Source organism: Vipera ursinii (genome assembly GCF_947247035.1).
Source record: "Vipera ursinii genome assembly, chromosome: 7".
NCBI lineage: Eukaryota > Metazoa > Chordata > Lepidosauria > Squamata > Viperidae > Vipera > Vipera ursinii.
Genome location: NC_139521.1, coordinates 77,562,251 through 77,578,521, shown reverse-complemented (window position 1 = coordinate 77,578,521; position 16,271 = coordinate 77,562,251). Strand labels below are relative to the sequence as shown.

At 52.8% G+C, this 16,271-nt stretch overlaps 1 protein-coding gene across 2 annotated transcripts; it reads left to right on the top strand.

Moving 5' to 3' along the window:
• Window positions 1–9,069: 9,069 nt before the first annotated feature.
• On the top strand, window positions 9,070–15,791 carry DQX1 (DEAQ-box RNA dependent ATPase 1). Of its 2 annotated transcripts, XM_083367472.1 has the most exons (11): window positions 9,070–9,554; window positions 10,116–10,309; window positions 11,328–11,703; window positions 12,000–12,236; window positions 12,856–12,955; window positions 13,045–13,203; window positions 13,535–13,726; window positions 13,839–13,964; window positions 14,041–14,231; window positions 14,511–14,701; window positions 14,848–15,791. In XM_083367472.1, the coding sequence occupies exons 1-11, from the start codon at window positions 9,306–9,308 to the stop codon at window positions 15,023–15,025; spliced, it is 2,193 nt and encodes a 730-aa protein (XP_083223598.1). In that variant the 5' UTR covers window positions 9,070–9,305; the 3' UTR covers window positions 15,026–15,791. The 2 variants fall into 2 exon arrangements, with proteins under 2 accessions (XP_083223598.1, XP_083223599.1); XM_083367473.1 differs by lacking the exon at window positions 13,839–13,964.
• Window positions 15,792–16,271: the final 480 nt, after the last annotated feature.

Here is a 16,271-nt window from a genome sequence, read left to right as displayed (position 1 = left end):
CTTGGTCAGGTGCTGCTTCTTTTGGCATGAGAGAGAGAGAGAGACCCGGAAAGGCCACATTCTCTTTGGAGGCTTCTGACCACTTGGCCAAGTCACCTGCAGCTTGGTTTTCTGGACTGCCTGCACTGTTCTGTCAGAGGAAAGATCTAGTGCAACGGGCTGATCCTACATCAGTGGTAGGAAGGTGGGTGGGGGACCGATGGTATTAAGCCTCTTAGGTGCTCCCACCGTGTTCTTCCGAGCTCTTTCACTGAAGGGGCTCTCAAGAGGGTATTCTCTAGTCATAAAAACTTGGCTATTTCAGCTTGCCGGCCTGGACTGAGGGTTTTGGGTTAAGGTTTTAATTTTTAATTATTTGGGGGCTGTTTAATTTAATTTTAACCTGTATATACTGTACTGTTTTAATTTGCCCTGTAAACCGCCCTGAGTCCCTCGGGAAAAGGGCGGTATATAAATCTAAATAAATAAATAAAAGCCAAGGTGGCCTACCCCTGGTCTAGACCGGCCCTCTGAATTTTTAGGAACCATGAAATTGGCTTGGGCATTCTGAGAGACGCTTCTGGAAAATGCTTGTTGCTGGCCGCACAGAAGAGATTTTTGCATTAACAGTTGTTGCATTTTGTTACCCACGTTCTGATAGTTACAGTTTCCGTGGAATGAGCATCCACCATACTGTTTAATGGTTTTGTCTGGGCTGCATGGTTTACTGGAGTTCGCCCCGGTTGGCCAGTGTGTGGCTCAGCGTTGTGTGAACCCATGCAGAGCTGGAATGGTTGTACTTGCTTCGCAGACCAGCTGGCCATATCTAGGCCCAGAGCCCTCCGTGGTCAGAGGGCTCCCTGCCTTGCCTGCCAGCAGCCGTGTGGGCTGGGGCCACCGGAGCGGTACTTAAATCTGGTTGCTCAGCTGTTGGTTACCTAAGCTGTTCTTAACCCAGATCTTGAGGGTTGTGGGGCACCTTTAACAAGCTAGGTTTGCAGTTCAACGTCTGTCTGGTGCAGACCCACGCAGCCTCCCGGGTACGGCCTCCCCAAGCAAAGCCATTTCTTTTTTTTTTATTAAAAACTTTTATAAAAATTACAATATAATCCCCAAAACCAACCCACCCAAAAAAAACCCTCTCCCTCCCCCACTTCCCAAAGCTGAATACAGGGTTACAAATATAATAATCTTAATCTAACTAACATTAACCAACTATATAAATAACCAAGTTCGTAATGGTGATAGGGGACATACCTGTCTTGTGCCTTTTTCAATTTTAAATGCCTCTGTTAATCCCCCATTAATTATAATTTGTGCCGATTGTTGATATATAGCCCTAACAGAAAGTAAAAATTTATCCCCAAAATCCATTTTATCAACAACTTTCAATAAAAATTGCCAATTCAACTGATCAAAAGCTTTTTCAGCATCCAAAAATATCAATGCCGCGGGGACTTGGTTGTTCTTATCCAAATACTCAAATTAACAATTTGTCTTACATTATATTTCATATATCTTCCAATTATAAATCCAGACTGATCACTATGAATCATTTGCTTCAAAACTTGCATTAATCTATTTGCCAATATTTTTAAAAAAATCTTATAATCTGTATTCAAAAGCGATATAGGTCTATAATTCTTAGGCTGGGTAAGGTCTTGGTCCTCCTTTGGAATCAGTGATATAAAAGCCCTTCTCCAAGACGGAGGCACTTCTCCTCCCATCTGGATATTATTAAACAATTCCTTTAATGGTTCTATCATCTCTGCAAATAATATTTTATAATAAATTACTGATAATCCATCCGTACCAGGAGCCTTACCCACTTTTAACTGCTTAATTGCTAAAGTAATTTCCTCGGAGGTAATTAAACAATTCATCTCCTTCCGTTGTTCATTTGAAGGTCTAGGGAAATGTGCTTCCTGTAAGTATATCTAAGGCTTGTATATTTTCACTAGCGTATAACTTTGTATAAAAATCTAAAAAACTCTTTTTGATCAACTTTTGTTGATATACCTCTTTACCTTTATAATTATTTTCTCTATAATATGTAATTTCTGTTTCTTCCTTAATTGATAAGCCAACCACCTACCAGGCTTATTTGCATTACAAAACGTATTATGCTTCGCATAACACAAATTAGTTGCAACCTGATCAGCCATTAACATATTAAATTGCTCTTTCAACAAATTTATGGAAACCCTTAATCTCTTATCTGACGGGTTCAAAACAAAAGCTTTCTCCTTCGATTTAATCTCTTCTTCAAGCTCTTTACGTTTTTGCATCTGCTTACTCCTATATCCATTATTCATATGAATCAAAACCCCTCTCGTATAAGCTTTATTAGCATCCCAAACCATTTCCATCGATGTACCTTTATGCATATTCAAAGCAAAAAATTCTTTCAAATGTTCTCTACATTTCTGCGAAAGCACCTCATATCTAAATAAATTTTCATTCATTCTCCAAGATCTTCTATTCCCATCTTCAACAAACAACTCCAACCATACAGGGCTATGATCTGACAATGTTCTAGGAAAGATCTTAACATTCTTGACCCTGGAGAAAAGATCAGTAGTAATTAAAAAAAATCAATTCTGGAAAACAATTGGTGCCTATCCGAAAAAAAGGTAAAGTCTCTATTTTCCACATTCCGTTCCCGCCAGATATCTCTTAGTTCCAAGTCATCTTTCAAATCAAAAAAAGCTTTAGGCAATTTAGAATGATTAGGAGAATTTTTAAAAGATCCCTTCTTGTCTTTACTTGAGTCCAAAACACCATTCCAGTCACCCATCATAATAACAGATTTGTAATCCAATTGAGTTAGTTTGTGATGTAAAAACTTATAAAACTTTTTTTGCTGTTGATTACGGGCATACATCCCAATAATAAGAACTTTCTTGCCTTGTAACACTAGTTCAATAATAACATATCTTCCTTGTGTATCAGATTCAATTAATCTAGCCGGTAAATCTTTTCTTAAATAAATAACCACTCCCCCCTTTTTATCTGGGGCAGAAGCTATAAAGTGTGCTCCCAACTGAGAACAAATCAAATACTTTTGATCTTTTGCAGCAATATGAGTCTCCTGTAAGCAGACAATGTCATTTTTATGTTGTTTCAGGTAGTGAAATACTGACTTTCTTTTTTGTGGTGAATTCAGGTCATTAACATTCCATGTCAGAAGCTTTGCCATCCTTAGTGGCCTGAAGCCTCTGGAACACTGCCTGAAGATCTGCCATTGGTCTCTTCAGTCGTGCCCCTCCCACAGGCTCTGTAGTAACCGGGCCTTGTGTTGTTGGTCCAGAATGAGCCTTCTGTTTTTGCTCCTTTTCTTTACGTCTATACGCAGCCCGAGTCATCCTCTGTTCCTTTGGATCATCCTTTAACACCAAACTCTGTTCAATAGGCTCAGCCTATTGAAGGGAGGGATAGGTAGGGGAGGGGGAGGGGGGATTGTTAAAGATAAAATGTATTTTAAAACTTTTCAATTAAAAAAAAATAGGCTCAGCCTGTGGTAAATCTCCAACAGCCAGTGACATTGCACCTTCAACTGGTTGTTTATCTTCCAACCTTTCTTCTATTCTCTTAAGTCGTGGAGATGGTGGTGAACCTGCTTTCAGGACATAAATATAAAAATCTTTTGCTCTTTGAAATTGTATTAAGTCTATATCGTGTCCCTGCATAATTCACCACTATTCCAGTAGGTATCTCCCATCTAAACTGGACCTGTCGGTTTTTAAGCTCCTCAGACAGAAAAGCAAAATCTTTTCTTTTTCTAAGAATTTTTGGAGGTATTTCTTTTAAAATTATAATGTTTTGATCTGCAATTTGGAATCTCTGTTGGTAATAAGCCTGAATAATTGCATTTCGAAGTGATCTCCTGGAAAAAAATTTCTGTCTCGCAATCCAGGAATTGACCCTAAATATCTTATCCATCTCTCTTGACAACTCCTCAGGTTCACATCCCAAAATGGGAGCTATAGCTTTTGCCACCTCCTTTTTCAAATCTTCTCATGGGGCCTCCTTTAATCCTCTTATTCGCAAGGCAAATTCCATATCTCTATATTGTGAGATGGTCACTTCGTCCTCTGTTCTATCAATCTTGTTTTCAACTTTAACAACTCTGCTTTCGAATTTTTCAGTACTTTCCACAACTTCATCCACCTGATCATCCAAGCGTTCAATATGTGTAGCTAACCCTTGAAGTGCAAGCAATATGTCTTCCCTCATCTCTCTGTTTTTATTCTCAAGGAGGTCAGCCATCTCCTTCATTTTACTGTCAAGAAGATCAGCCATCTCCTCCTTTATTTCTTGTGTTGCTTGCTTTAAAGCATCTTGAATATCTTTAAGCGTAAATGCAGGTGGTGGGGGAGAGGGTGGAGGGGATTTAGGCTTAGCTGTAGATTGCACCGCAGGTTGTACTACAGGAGGGGAGATTGTACTTTTAGAAACAGCAGAAATTCCCAAACGCTTTGAAGCCATTTTCCTGCTTGTAAAAGTCCACTTCTTATAAATTTCACTTTCCCCTTCAATGAAATCAACAATTAAAAAACAAAGTCCCAGAGAAAAAAAAGAATATTCTGTAAAAATTCTTACTTTTAAAAAGAAAGAGAAACTCTGAATTGTTTATACTTTGTTGCCAAATGTATCTCCTTTTTAACACTGTCCTTTCACACAAAGAAACAGCATTCCAGCGCCATTTTTCCCCTTTAAGTCAAATTAAAATATGGAGATGATTAATTCTGCCCGCGTTAAAGTTTCCAGCACTTGCAATTTTAACTTCTCCTGGTCAGCTCTGTCTGCTTTTAAATTACTCACAAGTCACTTTAAATAGTAGATGTGGATTCGGCGTCTTGCTTCGTTCCTGAAACTGGAGCAAAGGCGTCCTGGGAGCGGAGAAAGCGTCGGGCTCTGAGGGAACTCTCACCCTCCAACTTCCAAATAATTAAGGGGGTCTAGGGGAGCTCTACCTCTACCCGCGGGAAACTCTCCTCCCCCTCTTCCAAGGGGGAGGTTTTCAAACCGCAGGACAGCTGATTTTCGCTGTCTCCGCGCGCTTTTCACAGAATCCCAGGACAGGCAGCCAGGAGAAAGCCGCCGTCGGCGCGGCGTCACCACCGGAAGCCAAGCAAAGCCATTTCTGAAAGGAGCCTTTGCAGCTTCCCCTTTAAGTTGTGTTCCTTCCCCAGGGCTCAGGTGAGGCTGGTGATAAATGCAAAAATAAGGGGAGACTGGAGAAAGTTTTGGATTTAAAAATTAAGCTCTTGATCCGTTTTGCAGGGAATCCTGAGGAATGCTTGGCGTCCTCTCTCTGGTTTCACAGAAAGGGAAGATTCCCTTCCCATCAGATTAGGAGAGAATCCCCCTTGCACCTGTGTGCTATTTCCAGCAGCTCTGGGGAGTTCTGCGGCTTTTGAGACAGAAGTAGTAAGTCATTGCTTCCTAATGGTGTCATTGTTCTCTCTCTCCCCTGCCCCCCCCATTTTGCTTGCCTTTTGTGTCATTTCTGCCCTACGATGAATAAACATCAAGCTTTGGTTTTGTTAGCTGAACTGAGTAGCGTATATGCTTCTTCTGAGCTGGATACAAGGACTGAGTAGGGGTGTGCTGGATGCAAACTAAACTGGAAGTTATAAAAAATAATTTGACACTCTCCAATAATTTGGATTCCAACTTGGATCTTTCTTATACCCTGCTTGGGGTCCATGACTCTGTAATTCCCACTACTACACCCCTACCCCAGTGCATCCCAGTGCTTTTCTACCAAGAAAAAAATACAATTGCAAACGCCCATAAAAGAGGTACTGCTTCCTGGACACAGAGCATTGTGGCCTGTGGCTTAAGGAAAATATTTCTTCTACCCAACTCTCCTTAGGAAATAGAACATCTCTCAAAAATGAAATCAAGATTTATTAAGCAAAGTAAAAGCATTTTTAAACATCAAAATGCAAATATTTTGCAACTAAAAAGGAAGTACAGGCCTGTTCAGATAATCGGAGAACAGCAGTAGGAACATCATTTTCTGTCTTCCAACCAGCAAGATGTTTCATTCTTGGTTTGTGCGAAGGAGAAAAAACGGCTCTTGTGCAGATGCCAGTAGCTCCATTCTTGAGTCCAAACTGAAACAAGAATTCTCCTGAGAGAAGGAGTCCTCTTTGCACGTCTCTCCCCTGAATGCTCTGTAGAGGGTCTTTTATGCTTTACAGAAAAATAGAGGGTTGTAGAGACCGCATTTAACTTTTGTGTATCTGCTCTCAGGTCCCCGTCCCCCCCCGATATTTAAAATAAAGGAAAATTTGGCTCACCAATTCTCTCTTGGATATTTTCCATTCTTAGTTTCGAGATTTTAAAGAACTTCAGAGTTCCCTCTGAGGGTCAAAGAGAGTCCTGATGTTGAGGAAATGGCCATTGTCCCAGTGCGTAATTCTGAGTCTGTGGCCCAGGGAAGGGAGGGCGTGCCCTTCCTGGAGCTGGAGTTTGGCACCCCCACTTGAGTGGCAAGAGGGCAGTGCTCCCCGCAAAGAGGCTGCCGAGATCTTTCACCTGTCCAGGAAGTCAACAGAAGACTAGGAGAAACGTCCTCCTGGCAAATGAGCTCCCGTCTAAAGTGGTCTCTGGGCACAGAAAGGCCCTCTGCCTCGGAGGAAGTCCCTGGGGTCTCTGGGGCAGCTGTAGGGATCTCACAAGACAGGAGGCTACGGGCAGCCCCTCCAGGACATCCGAGTCCTTTCCCCAGGGGCCGCACGCTTCATCCCAGGAGCTTTTGGCAGGAAAGGAAAGCTGCTCTGGTGGAAGAGGTGGGGACCCTGTCTGGTGAAGATGGTCCAGACACTGTTCAGCCGCTCTTCCCAAAATGCATTACCAAGAACCAGCTGCGGCCTGAGCAGCACAGAACAGGTGCCGATCTTGGGTTAGGCAGCAAAGGACTGGTCTTCTTGTTCCCGTGTTGCAGCTGCAGCAAGCTGTTATGTTTGCACCCTCCACATGCGTCTCTTGCTGCTGTCCGGTGTGCTTCCTCCCCACCAGCCGGGGAATTCCGTCTGCTGAAATGTAGGGTTTATCTTTGTCTCTTTTAACGTTCCTCTTGCTGGCTTTGGCCCACTGCTGGCTTCCAGAATCTCGATACTCCTCCTCTTTCCTCTCCTCTCCCTCCGAGTCACCCACAGAATTGGGCAGGTGTGTCTGCTAATCTCAACAGAATCATTGAAAAATGCCTTGAGCAGCTCAGGTCCTGCAGTTTCCCATGGCAACTTTCCCTCCAGCTTGCTCTGGATCCACCGGGTGCAACTTTTCAACCGGCTCTACCTAGGGATGGTGTTACCCAGCCAAATCAGTCCCTCACTGGGGGAGATGACAACTGGTTGTCATCAGACCTCAGGCAAGCTCTTCCCCTTTCAAGAGGGCTCCCCCACCACTCCGAGGGAAAGGCAAGTTCCAAGCATCAAACAGGATGTAACTTGTTGCGACACGGCTCTTCCTCTGGCCCGGAAAGCAAGCAGGCCTGGGGAGGCTCTGGGGCTGAAAGGAGAGACAACCCTTGCAGTGGGGGGTGGGGGGTGTCCTCTTGCAAAGTGCAAAAGAAGCAGGTGAGTGCCACAGGCTGCAGCAGTTGGAGGTGTTTGGTACTCTAGGCAGGGCCATTCCTCTGCTTCCTGGCTCCCTCACCACAACATCTTGGGAAGAGCAGAGGTCCCATGTCCGATAGGAAGGCACAACAGCCTCACCATCCTGCCCTCTTCCCTCTCCATTCAGCCTCGCACCGCTAAAGCTGAACTTTGGCTCTTTTCTCCAGACGGTTTTAACTGATGCTTGAGTTGATTTGGTCAGTCAAATGCAGGAAGGAGAGTCACCTGCAGCCAGACTTCTTTGCTTCTGCTGGAACTGGAGGGGGGCTGCATGTGATTAACCTGTAGGTGTCTGCAGTGATTAATCTATAACCAATTGTCTGTGTGTGGGGGGGAATAACTTCAAATTTGCCCCTGTAATTCAGGCTATGCCCATGTGGGAACCTGGGAGCTGGTCAGCCAGCATCTGCCTCCTGGGCCTGGAGCTTCTAGTTCTGGACCAAGAGGGCCAGGCTTTACAATGACCACAGAAAAGGATCTTGTCTCCCCTCCTCGGAGACCAGCCTGCCAACTGAGGGGCCCTGGAGAGTTCTGGGTTCAGAAGGTCAGAACTGTTTCCGGGATGGAGAGGGCAGGGCGCCCGTCTTCCCACTAAGCCCAGCCTGGTTCTCCTGAGGTGCTTGCATCTTGTGAGTCCCTTTTATAAGAAGGGGATGAGCTGCAGAAGAACCATTCGGTCCCTCTCGGCTTTAGGAAGCAAAGGGTGCGATCCCAAATATAATAAATAAATAAATAAATAAATAAATAAATAAATAAATAAATAAATAAATAAATAAATGGGGGAGGGTCCTTCCCCATCACCAGCTGCAAACCAGCCAGCCTGCAGGCTTTCCTGCCCCTCCCTCCACACTTGCCAAAAGGAAGTCTAGAGCAGTGGCCCCCAACCTTTTCGACACCGGGACCGGGTCTGAGGAGAGAGGTTTTCCCGTGGTTTCGCATTCTGACTGCATCCCACAGACGGAGCTTCGCTTATTTGCGCGGACCGCTTTCTGCCAAGCCACAGACCGGGATTTGGGCAGCCCTGGTCTAGAGCATCCCAGATTCGCCTCCCTTTCATGCACTCGGCGTGTTCATTCGAGGCCCCACGATAAAGAGCGTCCATCCTCCGCCATTCCTGCCCGGGACGGAGCTTTGCAAAAGCGACCGCCCCGCAAAGCTAAACCTTTCTTCCGGCTCGCTTTGGCGAATCCACCGCCTGTTTCCCGGCGGGGCAGGTGCGGGCAGCTCCGAGTTCGCTGCCCCCCGAGGCCAGGCTGCGGAAGCGATTCTACCTCCGGAGCCCGTTTCCACAGTTGGCCGCCCGCCCGCCCGGACTCCCGCCCGCCCGGATCCGGGAGAGGAATCCCGAAGGGGCGGGGCTTCGGCGACCACCCCCCCTCGCCAGGTATGCGTGACGCGGAAGGGGCGGGACGCCCGAGGCCCCGCCCGCCTCCGCAGCTTTCCCGAGGCGCGAGGCGACGCTGCGCGAGAGCCCCCCCGCCCGAGCCCGCCGACGCGGCAGGTAGCGACGGCCCAGCCCGGGCGAGCGCGTCGGGGCCTGCCGCGAGCGGGCGAGGAGGGGAGGCGGCGGCGGAGGAAGGCGCCGCTGCGCGGGCTGGGGAAGCGGGCTGGGCCGGCCCCGGCCTCCAGCAGCAGCGGTCCGCCGCCCCGCGGCCCCCGCGCGGATTCCCGGAGCCAGGCCCCGCCCGCGCTACCATGGCCGCGGCGGCCGAGCCAAGCGCGGCGCCGCCGCTGCGGGACGAGGCGGAGGAAGAGGCGGGCGGCGGCGACCTGGAGGTGAACCCTTTCGACGGGCTGCCCTTCTCCTCCCGGTACTATGAGCTGCTGGGCCGGCGCCGACGCCTCCCCATCTGGGCCGCCCGCTTCTCCTTCCTGGAGCAGCTGGAGAGCAGCGCCGGCCTCGTCCTGGTCTCGGGCGAGCCGGGCACTGGCAAGAGCACGCAGGTGAGCGTGGCCGCCGGGGGCCCTGCGGGCGGCGCTTCCCCGTCGGACGGGTCGGAGCCTCAGCGAGAGAGCCGCGGAGACGGGACTTTGCCCGGGCGGGGCCTTTACCTTCCTTGGCGGGGCGAGGCGAGCGGAGACCGGAGCGAAAACGGGGTCGCTGATCTCCGAGCAGCCTTGCCGGCCAAGCCCTGGCCCGGCCCGTGCCCAGCGGTTTGCAGGGTAGCCGGGTGACGTGGCTCGAGGCTCACGGCGGCCCATCGCCGCGGGCTTCCCGGGCTCGGGGTGTGGAGTTGCGCGCCGGGCCCTTCGAGCCTCGCAGTTGGGTAAGAGGAGAGCCTTGGAGGAGCCTGGAGGCGGGAGGGCAGGTGGAGTTTGAAGCTGGCCTGTGCAGCTTCTCAGCCGCCTTTCCTGGAGAGTTGGGGGAGGCTGAGCTGAGGAGGGACCCCTGAGCAGAGAGCGTTGACAGTTCAAAATGCAGGACCTGCTGGTTGGGGCTGGGGCTGGACCTGATCAGCTGGGGGAGGGGGCAGAGCTTGTGCACTGGCCCATCCTCTCTTCCAGGTGCCCCAGTGGTGCGCAGAGCAAGCCCTCTCGGTGCAGTTTGCCCATGGCCGAGTGGTCTGCACCCAGCCTCATAGTTTGGCAGCCCTCAGCCTGGCGTTGCGTGTGGCAGATGAGATGGACCTCAACGTGGGCCACGAGGTGGGCTACTGTGTGCCCTATGAGGACTGCTGCGTTCCAGAGACCCTGCTCAGGTCAGTGGGACCCCTTCGCCTGGGAGCCATTTCCATGTTGGGGCTTCATTTGTCTTGACCGACGTTGCTTGTGCTGGAAAAACACTCTGTTTGGAGTAAGAGGGGCATCTGGGCCAGCAAGCCAGGCTGGCAAAGCTGCTGTCCTCATCTGCTCCATCAGAGGTTTGATATGCTACCCCTGGCACTGGGCTTCCAGACAGGATGAGGAGCTGCCCGGGACTTCCATCACCTGGTGGGAAGCCTTTGGGCCATCCTGCTGCAGTGGCTTTGAGATGGAAGTCTCTCTCCCCGCACCCTTTGGGGCGCTTCTGCTTCTCTGTCTGATGCTATTGATTAAAAAGGGATGGAGACAGATAAACCAGCCTTGGTTTAAAGGAAAAGCTTTACTGCTGTTATTAACATTATTACCACCAGAGAAAGAAAAAAAATGCAGAAACAAGCATACTAACCCCTGACTGGGAACTGGCAGCAGTTTAGAAACCGAGAGACCCCAAGGCAGACCCTCGGCACTAAGCCAGCTGGGTGACCTGGAGGCAGTCTCTTCCGCTCAGCCCTGGGAAGGATGAGGTCCAGGCAAGCACTTCTGAAAATGCTTCCAAGAAAGCCACTGGGGCTTCTCCAGCACCAGTTGCCAGACCGACAAGCCCCCCAACTAAGAGATCATCGTAAGGAGAAGCCCCAAAACTTCAGTCTATCAAAGGAGACCTTTGCTTTGGTGAAGGCGCCCCACTTTTTCAGAAGGGGCTATGGGGACCCGGTCTGGCTGAGCAGGCCTCCATTTTCCCCAGCTCTCTCTTTCTATGGGGCATTCAGGCAGGTGGTTCCTCTGGCTCTTGGCTGGTGGGGGAGCAACTGTGTGGCCCTCTTCTGTTGGAATCTCTGGGGGCAGATCGTACAGACGGGGGCCTTTGGGGCTTCTGAACCTTAGCAGAGAGCCCAAATGAGACGCAAAGGAATCTCCCAGCCGAAGAGCCCTGTTTCGGCCTCTTGTTCCCCAGGCCCAACTCCTGTCTTGCAGGTTTTGCTTGGACGAAGTCCTGTTGCAAGAGATGACCTCGGATCCCCTTCTACGGCAGTATGGGGTGGTGGTGCTGGACGAGGCTCAGGAGCGCACCGTGGCCACGGAGCTGCTGCTGGGACTGCTAAAGGACGTGCAACACCAACGCCCAGAGCTGCGCCTGGTGGTGGTCACTGAGCCTCTCCTGGAGGAGCAGCTGCGCCACGTCTGCCAGGATGCCCCCATGGTGCGGGTGCCGGGGCTTGGCCCGGCCCCACGCTTGACCTACAGAGAACTCCTCCCAGGGGGCCACGTACCTGCTGCCTGCCAAGCAGCATTGGAGCTTCATCAGCAAAAGGAAGCTGGCGACGTGATGATCTTCTTGGCCAGTGAACAGGTGGGACTTTGGGCACAGGCTGGCATGGTGCAGAAACTGCTCTCTAGAGCAGCCTGGCAGGAAGCTTAGGGCCCTTGGGTGGAATTTAGAGGGCTTTCTTGGCACTTTGCAAGGGAGGACACCGAGGCAGCCTTTGAGGGAGCTGGAGAGGCAGATGGGCTACGTGCTAAATAGAACGAAAGGAACTGTGGTCAGTTGAAGAACCAGCCGTGTCCTGCCTGTGAGCATCCTTCCTGGGGCGGGGCTGCTGGTTCTCTTCAGGGAGGAAAGGAGTATTTTTGTGTCCCTTCCTCCAGGAGATCAAAGAGTGTTGCGAGGCCCTCCGAGCAGAGGCTGCGACTTTAGAGGCCAGCCTGGGAGCCCTGATGGTGCTGCCTCTGCATGCGGCTGTGGGGAGGGACAGCCAGAAGTTGTATGAGGACAGCCTGGGTGACCGGGCGCGCCGAGTCATTGTCACCCACTGGCTAGCAGACGCAGCCTTCTCTGTGGGCAGCGTCAGGCACATCATTGACACGGGGATGGAGCTGCGCAACGTGAGTCTCGTGAGCAGGGGAGAGAGAGACGAGGGTCTTCTGTGGGGTGGCGCTCCTGCCCGCTGGCCCAAAGGCCAAGACCCAGTGAGCCTTGCAGGGCTCTGAGCCTGGCCAAGGCTGGCTGGGAGCTGCTGTCCATTAGCCCTGAAGGGGCCACTGAGCCCATTGGTAGAGCTGAGGCACCCCTGGATGACATGGCAGCCTCCGTGTGGAAGACGGAGCCAGCAGAGCAGCCGGCAAAGGAGCCTGTGCAAGTACACCCAGAGGCACACGCACGCACGCACACAGCATTCCTGCACCTCAGATCCTCCCATTTTGTCTGCATGGGAGATTTCAGGGGTGTTCATCCAGGCCATCAAAGTGGAGCCTTCCTTTCCCCTTTGGGTGGGGCAAGAAATGAAGGCCAGCAAGCCCTGGGTGTGCCTCCCTGATTCCATGGTTCCTCCAGCAGCCCTTTCCCAGTAGCCCACAAGGGGCAGCTGCCCTTGGCCCCCACCTCCCACTTGGACTCTGCAGCTGTAGGTGAGAAAGAAGATAACCCACACACACACACAATCTCCCTCCCTCCCTCCCTCCCTCCCTCTTGCCCAGCGGCCTCTGCCTGCTCTCTCCTGGACAGGTCTACAGCCCCCAGATCCGGGCTGCATCACAGGAGTTGCGCCCCATCAGCCAGAGGCAGGCAGAAGCCCGGCGGCTCAGGGCTGCTGGTGCTCCCCCAGGTAAGCGCCTTGGCGTGGGTGTTGGCTACTCTGGCAGAGGCCTGAGGGCGCTTCCCAGACCCTTCTCAAGTCACTTCCCTGCCCCACAGGGACCTGCTTGCGCCTCTATTCAGAGGCCTGCTACGAGCAGAGGCTGCCGGCCGTCTCCCCCACTCACCTCATGGAGGCTGACCTTCGCCGCCCCATCCTGCTGCTCAAGAGGCTGGACATTGCAGATGTGGGCCAGTGTGACTTTCTCGACAGGCCAGGTGTGGACAAGGTTTGGGGGGATGGGGGCTGTCCCTGCCAGGCCAGCAGCAGCCATTTGGCGGACCTTTCTCCTTCAAATGAAGGCGGATCTACGTGTCCCAGGAAAATGTTGCAGGATCTGACCTGGGTTAGTCACCGGGACCGGATATTTCGTCTTCCGAGCTTTCGGACTTGTGCCGGAGCCCCCAGCCTTTGGGAGCCTCTCTCTGCAGAGTGTGCTTTGGGCTATTCTGTGTGATTTCTATGATGTCATCTGTTGTGTGTATGGCTTTGTACTTGTTGATTGGGTGTGTGTGTTGATGGCACCTGTCTTCCCCCACCCCCCGCCAGCCCCTGAGTCTCTGATGCAGGCACTGGAGGACCTGGATTACCTGGCCGCCCTGGATGACGACGGGAACCTCTCCGAGGTGGGCATCATTATGTCGGAGTTCCCTTTGGATCCCCAGCTGGCCAAGGCCCTCCTGGCCTCCTGCGAGTTTGACTGCGTGGAGGAGATGCTGACCTTGGCCGCCATGCTGACCGGTACGGGCCTGGGTGCCTCTGAGGCGAGACCCTCACTGCACAGCCCTGGGGGAGGCCCCATCCCGCCTCTCTCCCAGGCTCCCCTGAGCTCCGCTGCCCTTCCTCCCTGCAGCGTGGCCTTGTTTCCAGACCCCGGCGGCACGCTGGGAGGACGCGGTGGTAGCACGGCAGCAGGCCCTGCTCCACCCAGCCGGGGACCACTTCACCCTCATCAACGTCTTCAACGCATTCCACCAGCGTGAGTGCCAGGCAGAGGCTCCGAGCGGGCAGAGGCCAATGGTCGGCACTGCCCACACCCCCTCCCTTTCCTTTAGAGAGCGACCCAGAAAGCTGGTGCCGGAAACACGCGGTCAGTGAGGCAGCCCTGCAGCTGGCCGGAGCAGTGCGGACAGAGCTCTTGGACGTGATGCAACGTATTGAGCTGCCGGTCTCCCCGCCGGCCTTTGGCACCGACAGCAACATCCTGCAGCTGAAGCGAGCCCTCCTCACTGGCTTCTTCCTCAAGGTAGAGCCCTCCCCGCCCCAGGCTGATGGCAGAGTACGGCTGCAATGGCCGGCAAGCGCATGGGGATCCTGAAGCAGGAGCCGGTCCCTGCAGAGGGAGGATCGGGTGCGGATGCTTGCCAGGCACAGCAGCAGGCTGAGAGCCAAGGTGTGGCCAGGGCTGTGATCCCAGAGAAGACAGCCGGCCGCTGGCCAGTCCAACGGAGGCCCCGTGCCACGGCCTCTCGGTTGGAGGTGCCCCCTAGCTCGGGTAAGAGAGCTGCCCCCCCCCTGTGTGCAGGTCGCCCGGGACATTGACGGCTCAGGCAACTATCTGCTGCTGACCCACAAGCATTTGGCCCAGCTGCCCCCCAGCTGCTGCTACCGACTGCGCCGCCCAGCCCCACGGCCCCCCTCCTGGGTGCTCTACCACGAATTCACCATCTCCCAGGACAACTGCCTGAGGATTGTCTCTGAGATCCCGCCAGAATTGTAAGCTTCCCCTGGGGCCCAGCGTGTGCGCGTGCATGCGCATTCCCTGTGCTCTCTCCCTGCCCAAGGGGCAGAGCCTGGCCGGGCTTTGGGCACTCTGGCCATGCACCAGTGCTTAGCCGGCTGCACATTTTCCTTGCCTCTAGTGTGGCTGAGCTGGCCCCCCAGTACTTCCTGAGCAATTTGCCCCCCAGCGAGAGCCGGGACTTGCTGATGGAGCTGCGGGGGACGCTGGCAGGAGATGCCCCCCATCTGGGTGAAGAGGAGAACCCCCAGGCCCCCAAAGCAGCTGAGGACGCGGGAGATGCCTGTGTGTTGCAGTGACCCTGGCGGAAGAAGGGAAGATGGCCGAGTCCGTGGCTGCTGCAGGAGCCTGAAGGCTTTGGACCCAGGGCACGACCGAGGCCGTCGGGGGGCCTGCCAGGCTCCTGGGAAGAGAGGGCGCAGTGGGGGAGCCCCAAACCGACTGCTTTCAGGCCTGCATCTTAGCTGGGGTGGAAAAGGGTTCTTGGCTGGCTGTGGATCTGCTGCCTGGCCAGGGAAGAGGGTCTCTCCTGGGTCTGATGGCCTTTGGGGGCCCTTCGCCCCACTCTTCAGAGAGAGGCATAAGGCAGATGGGCTTTGTTCACCTTGGCATCTGCTCTTCAGTTAGCGGTCTTGGCAAGCAATGGGGTGCCTCAGCAGTTGTCTGCTTTCTCCTAGTGGGGAGGGGGAGTTGTGGTAGGTCCTGGAGACCCCCTAGAACTCTACATCTGCTCAGTAGGAGAAGAAACTGCCAGATTCCCGCCCCCCAATTTTCCAAAGGGATCCTTTCCCTTTTTCTCAGAAGCAGTTTGTGGAGGGGGGCTTACACTCCCCCCCTTCTTTCAGCTTCAGGTGGGGGTCCCTGCTGAGTATCTGGAATGTTTTTGTGAATTGGGGGAGAGCCTGGGGTGTGGCTCTTGCCTCTTCTCTATGTGCCTCAAAAGCGCTCCACGCACCCCCACTCGGGAACGGCGGGTGTATGGAGATGGGAGGGGGCCTGGCCGCCGTCCCTCTGCTGCTCTGGACAATCCTCCTTGTAGGAATTAAATTCTTTTACACATCCAAATGTGGGTCTGATGTGGATTTGGGACTGGAGTGGGGGGGCTGGTGGCCATCAAATTGTCAAATGGAACCACAAAATTTGGGTGGGGGGCAGGAAAGGGGCACAAGGTTGCCTGCCTGAGAAAGGCTGTTGGCTGGGAATAGGGCTGTGGGCCGTGGGCTGCCTGGGACCCTGCCTGGGAATAACCTCCACGTGTCCAGTTTGAAGGGCTGGAGAGTTTCCTGCATGGTTTGCTGGGTTTAGGGAAGGGCCTGGGTGCGAATCAGATTCCCAGGGCATGTAAGGACTCCGTTCTGCCAGAGTCTGTCTGCAGCCATCTTGCGCTTGCCGTTCCCCTGCTGGATCAGGTGAGGGGCAGGAAGCAGCAGCTGCCCTTACTCAGCCACCGCCACCACCGGTAGCGTCTGGGCCGGGCAGCCCTGCTGGGAGGCCAAATCGGAGCCTGCTGGAGTCCAGACCTTCCGGCCTTTGTTGACTAGGCTG

Bases quoted from the DNA above. Each gene is read 5' to 3' on its own strand.
- DQX1 (XM_083367472.1), top strand. From the start codon at position 9,306: ATGGCCGCGGCGGCCGAGCCAAGCGCGGCGCCGCCGCTGCGGGACGAG. The intron at 13,204-13,534 runs GTGTGGACAAGG...ACCCCCCGCCAG, and splicing joins TGACTTTCTCGACAGGCCAG to CCCCTGAGTCTCTGATGCAG. The intron at 14,702-14,847 runs GTAAGCTTCCCC...CCTTGCCTCTAG, and splicing joins TCTGAGATCCCGCCAGAATT to TGTGGCTGAGCTGGCCCCCC.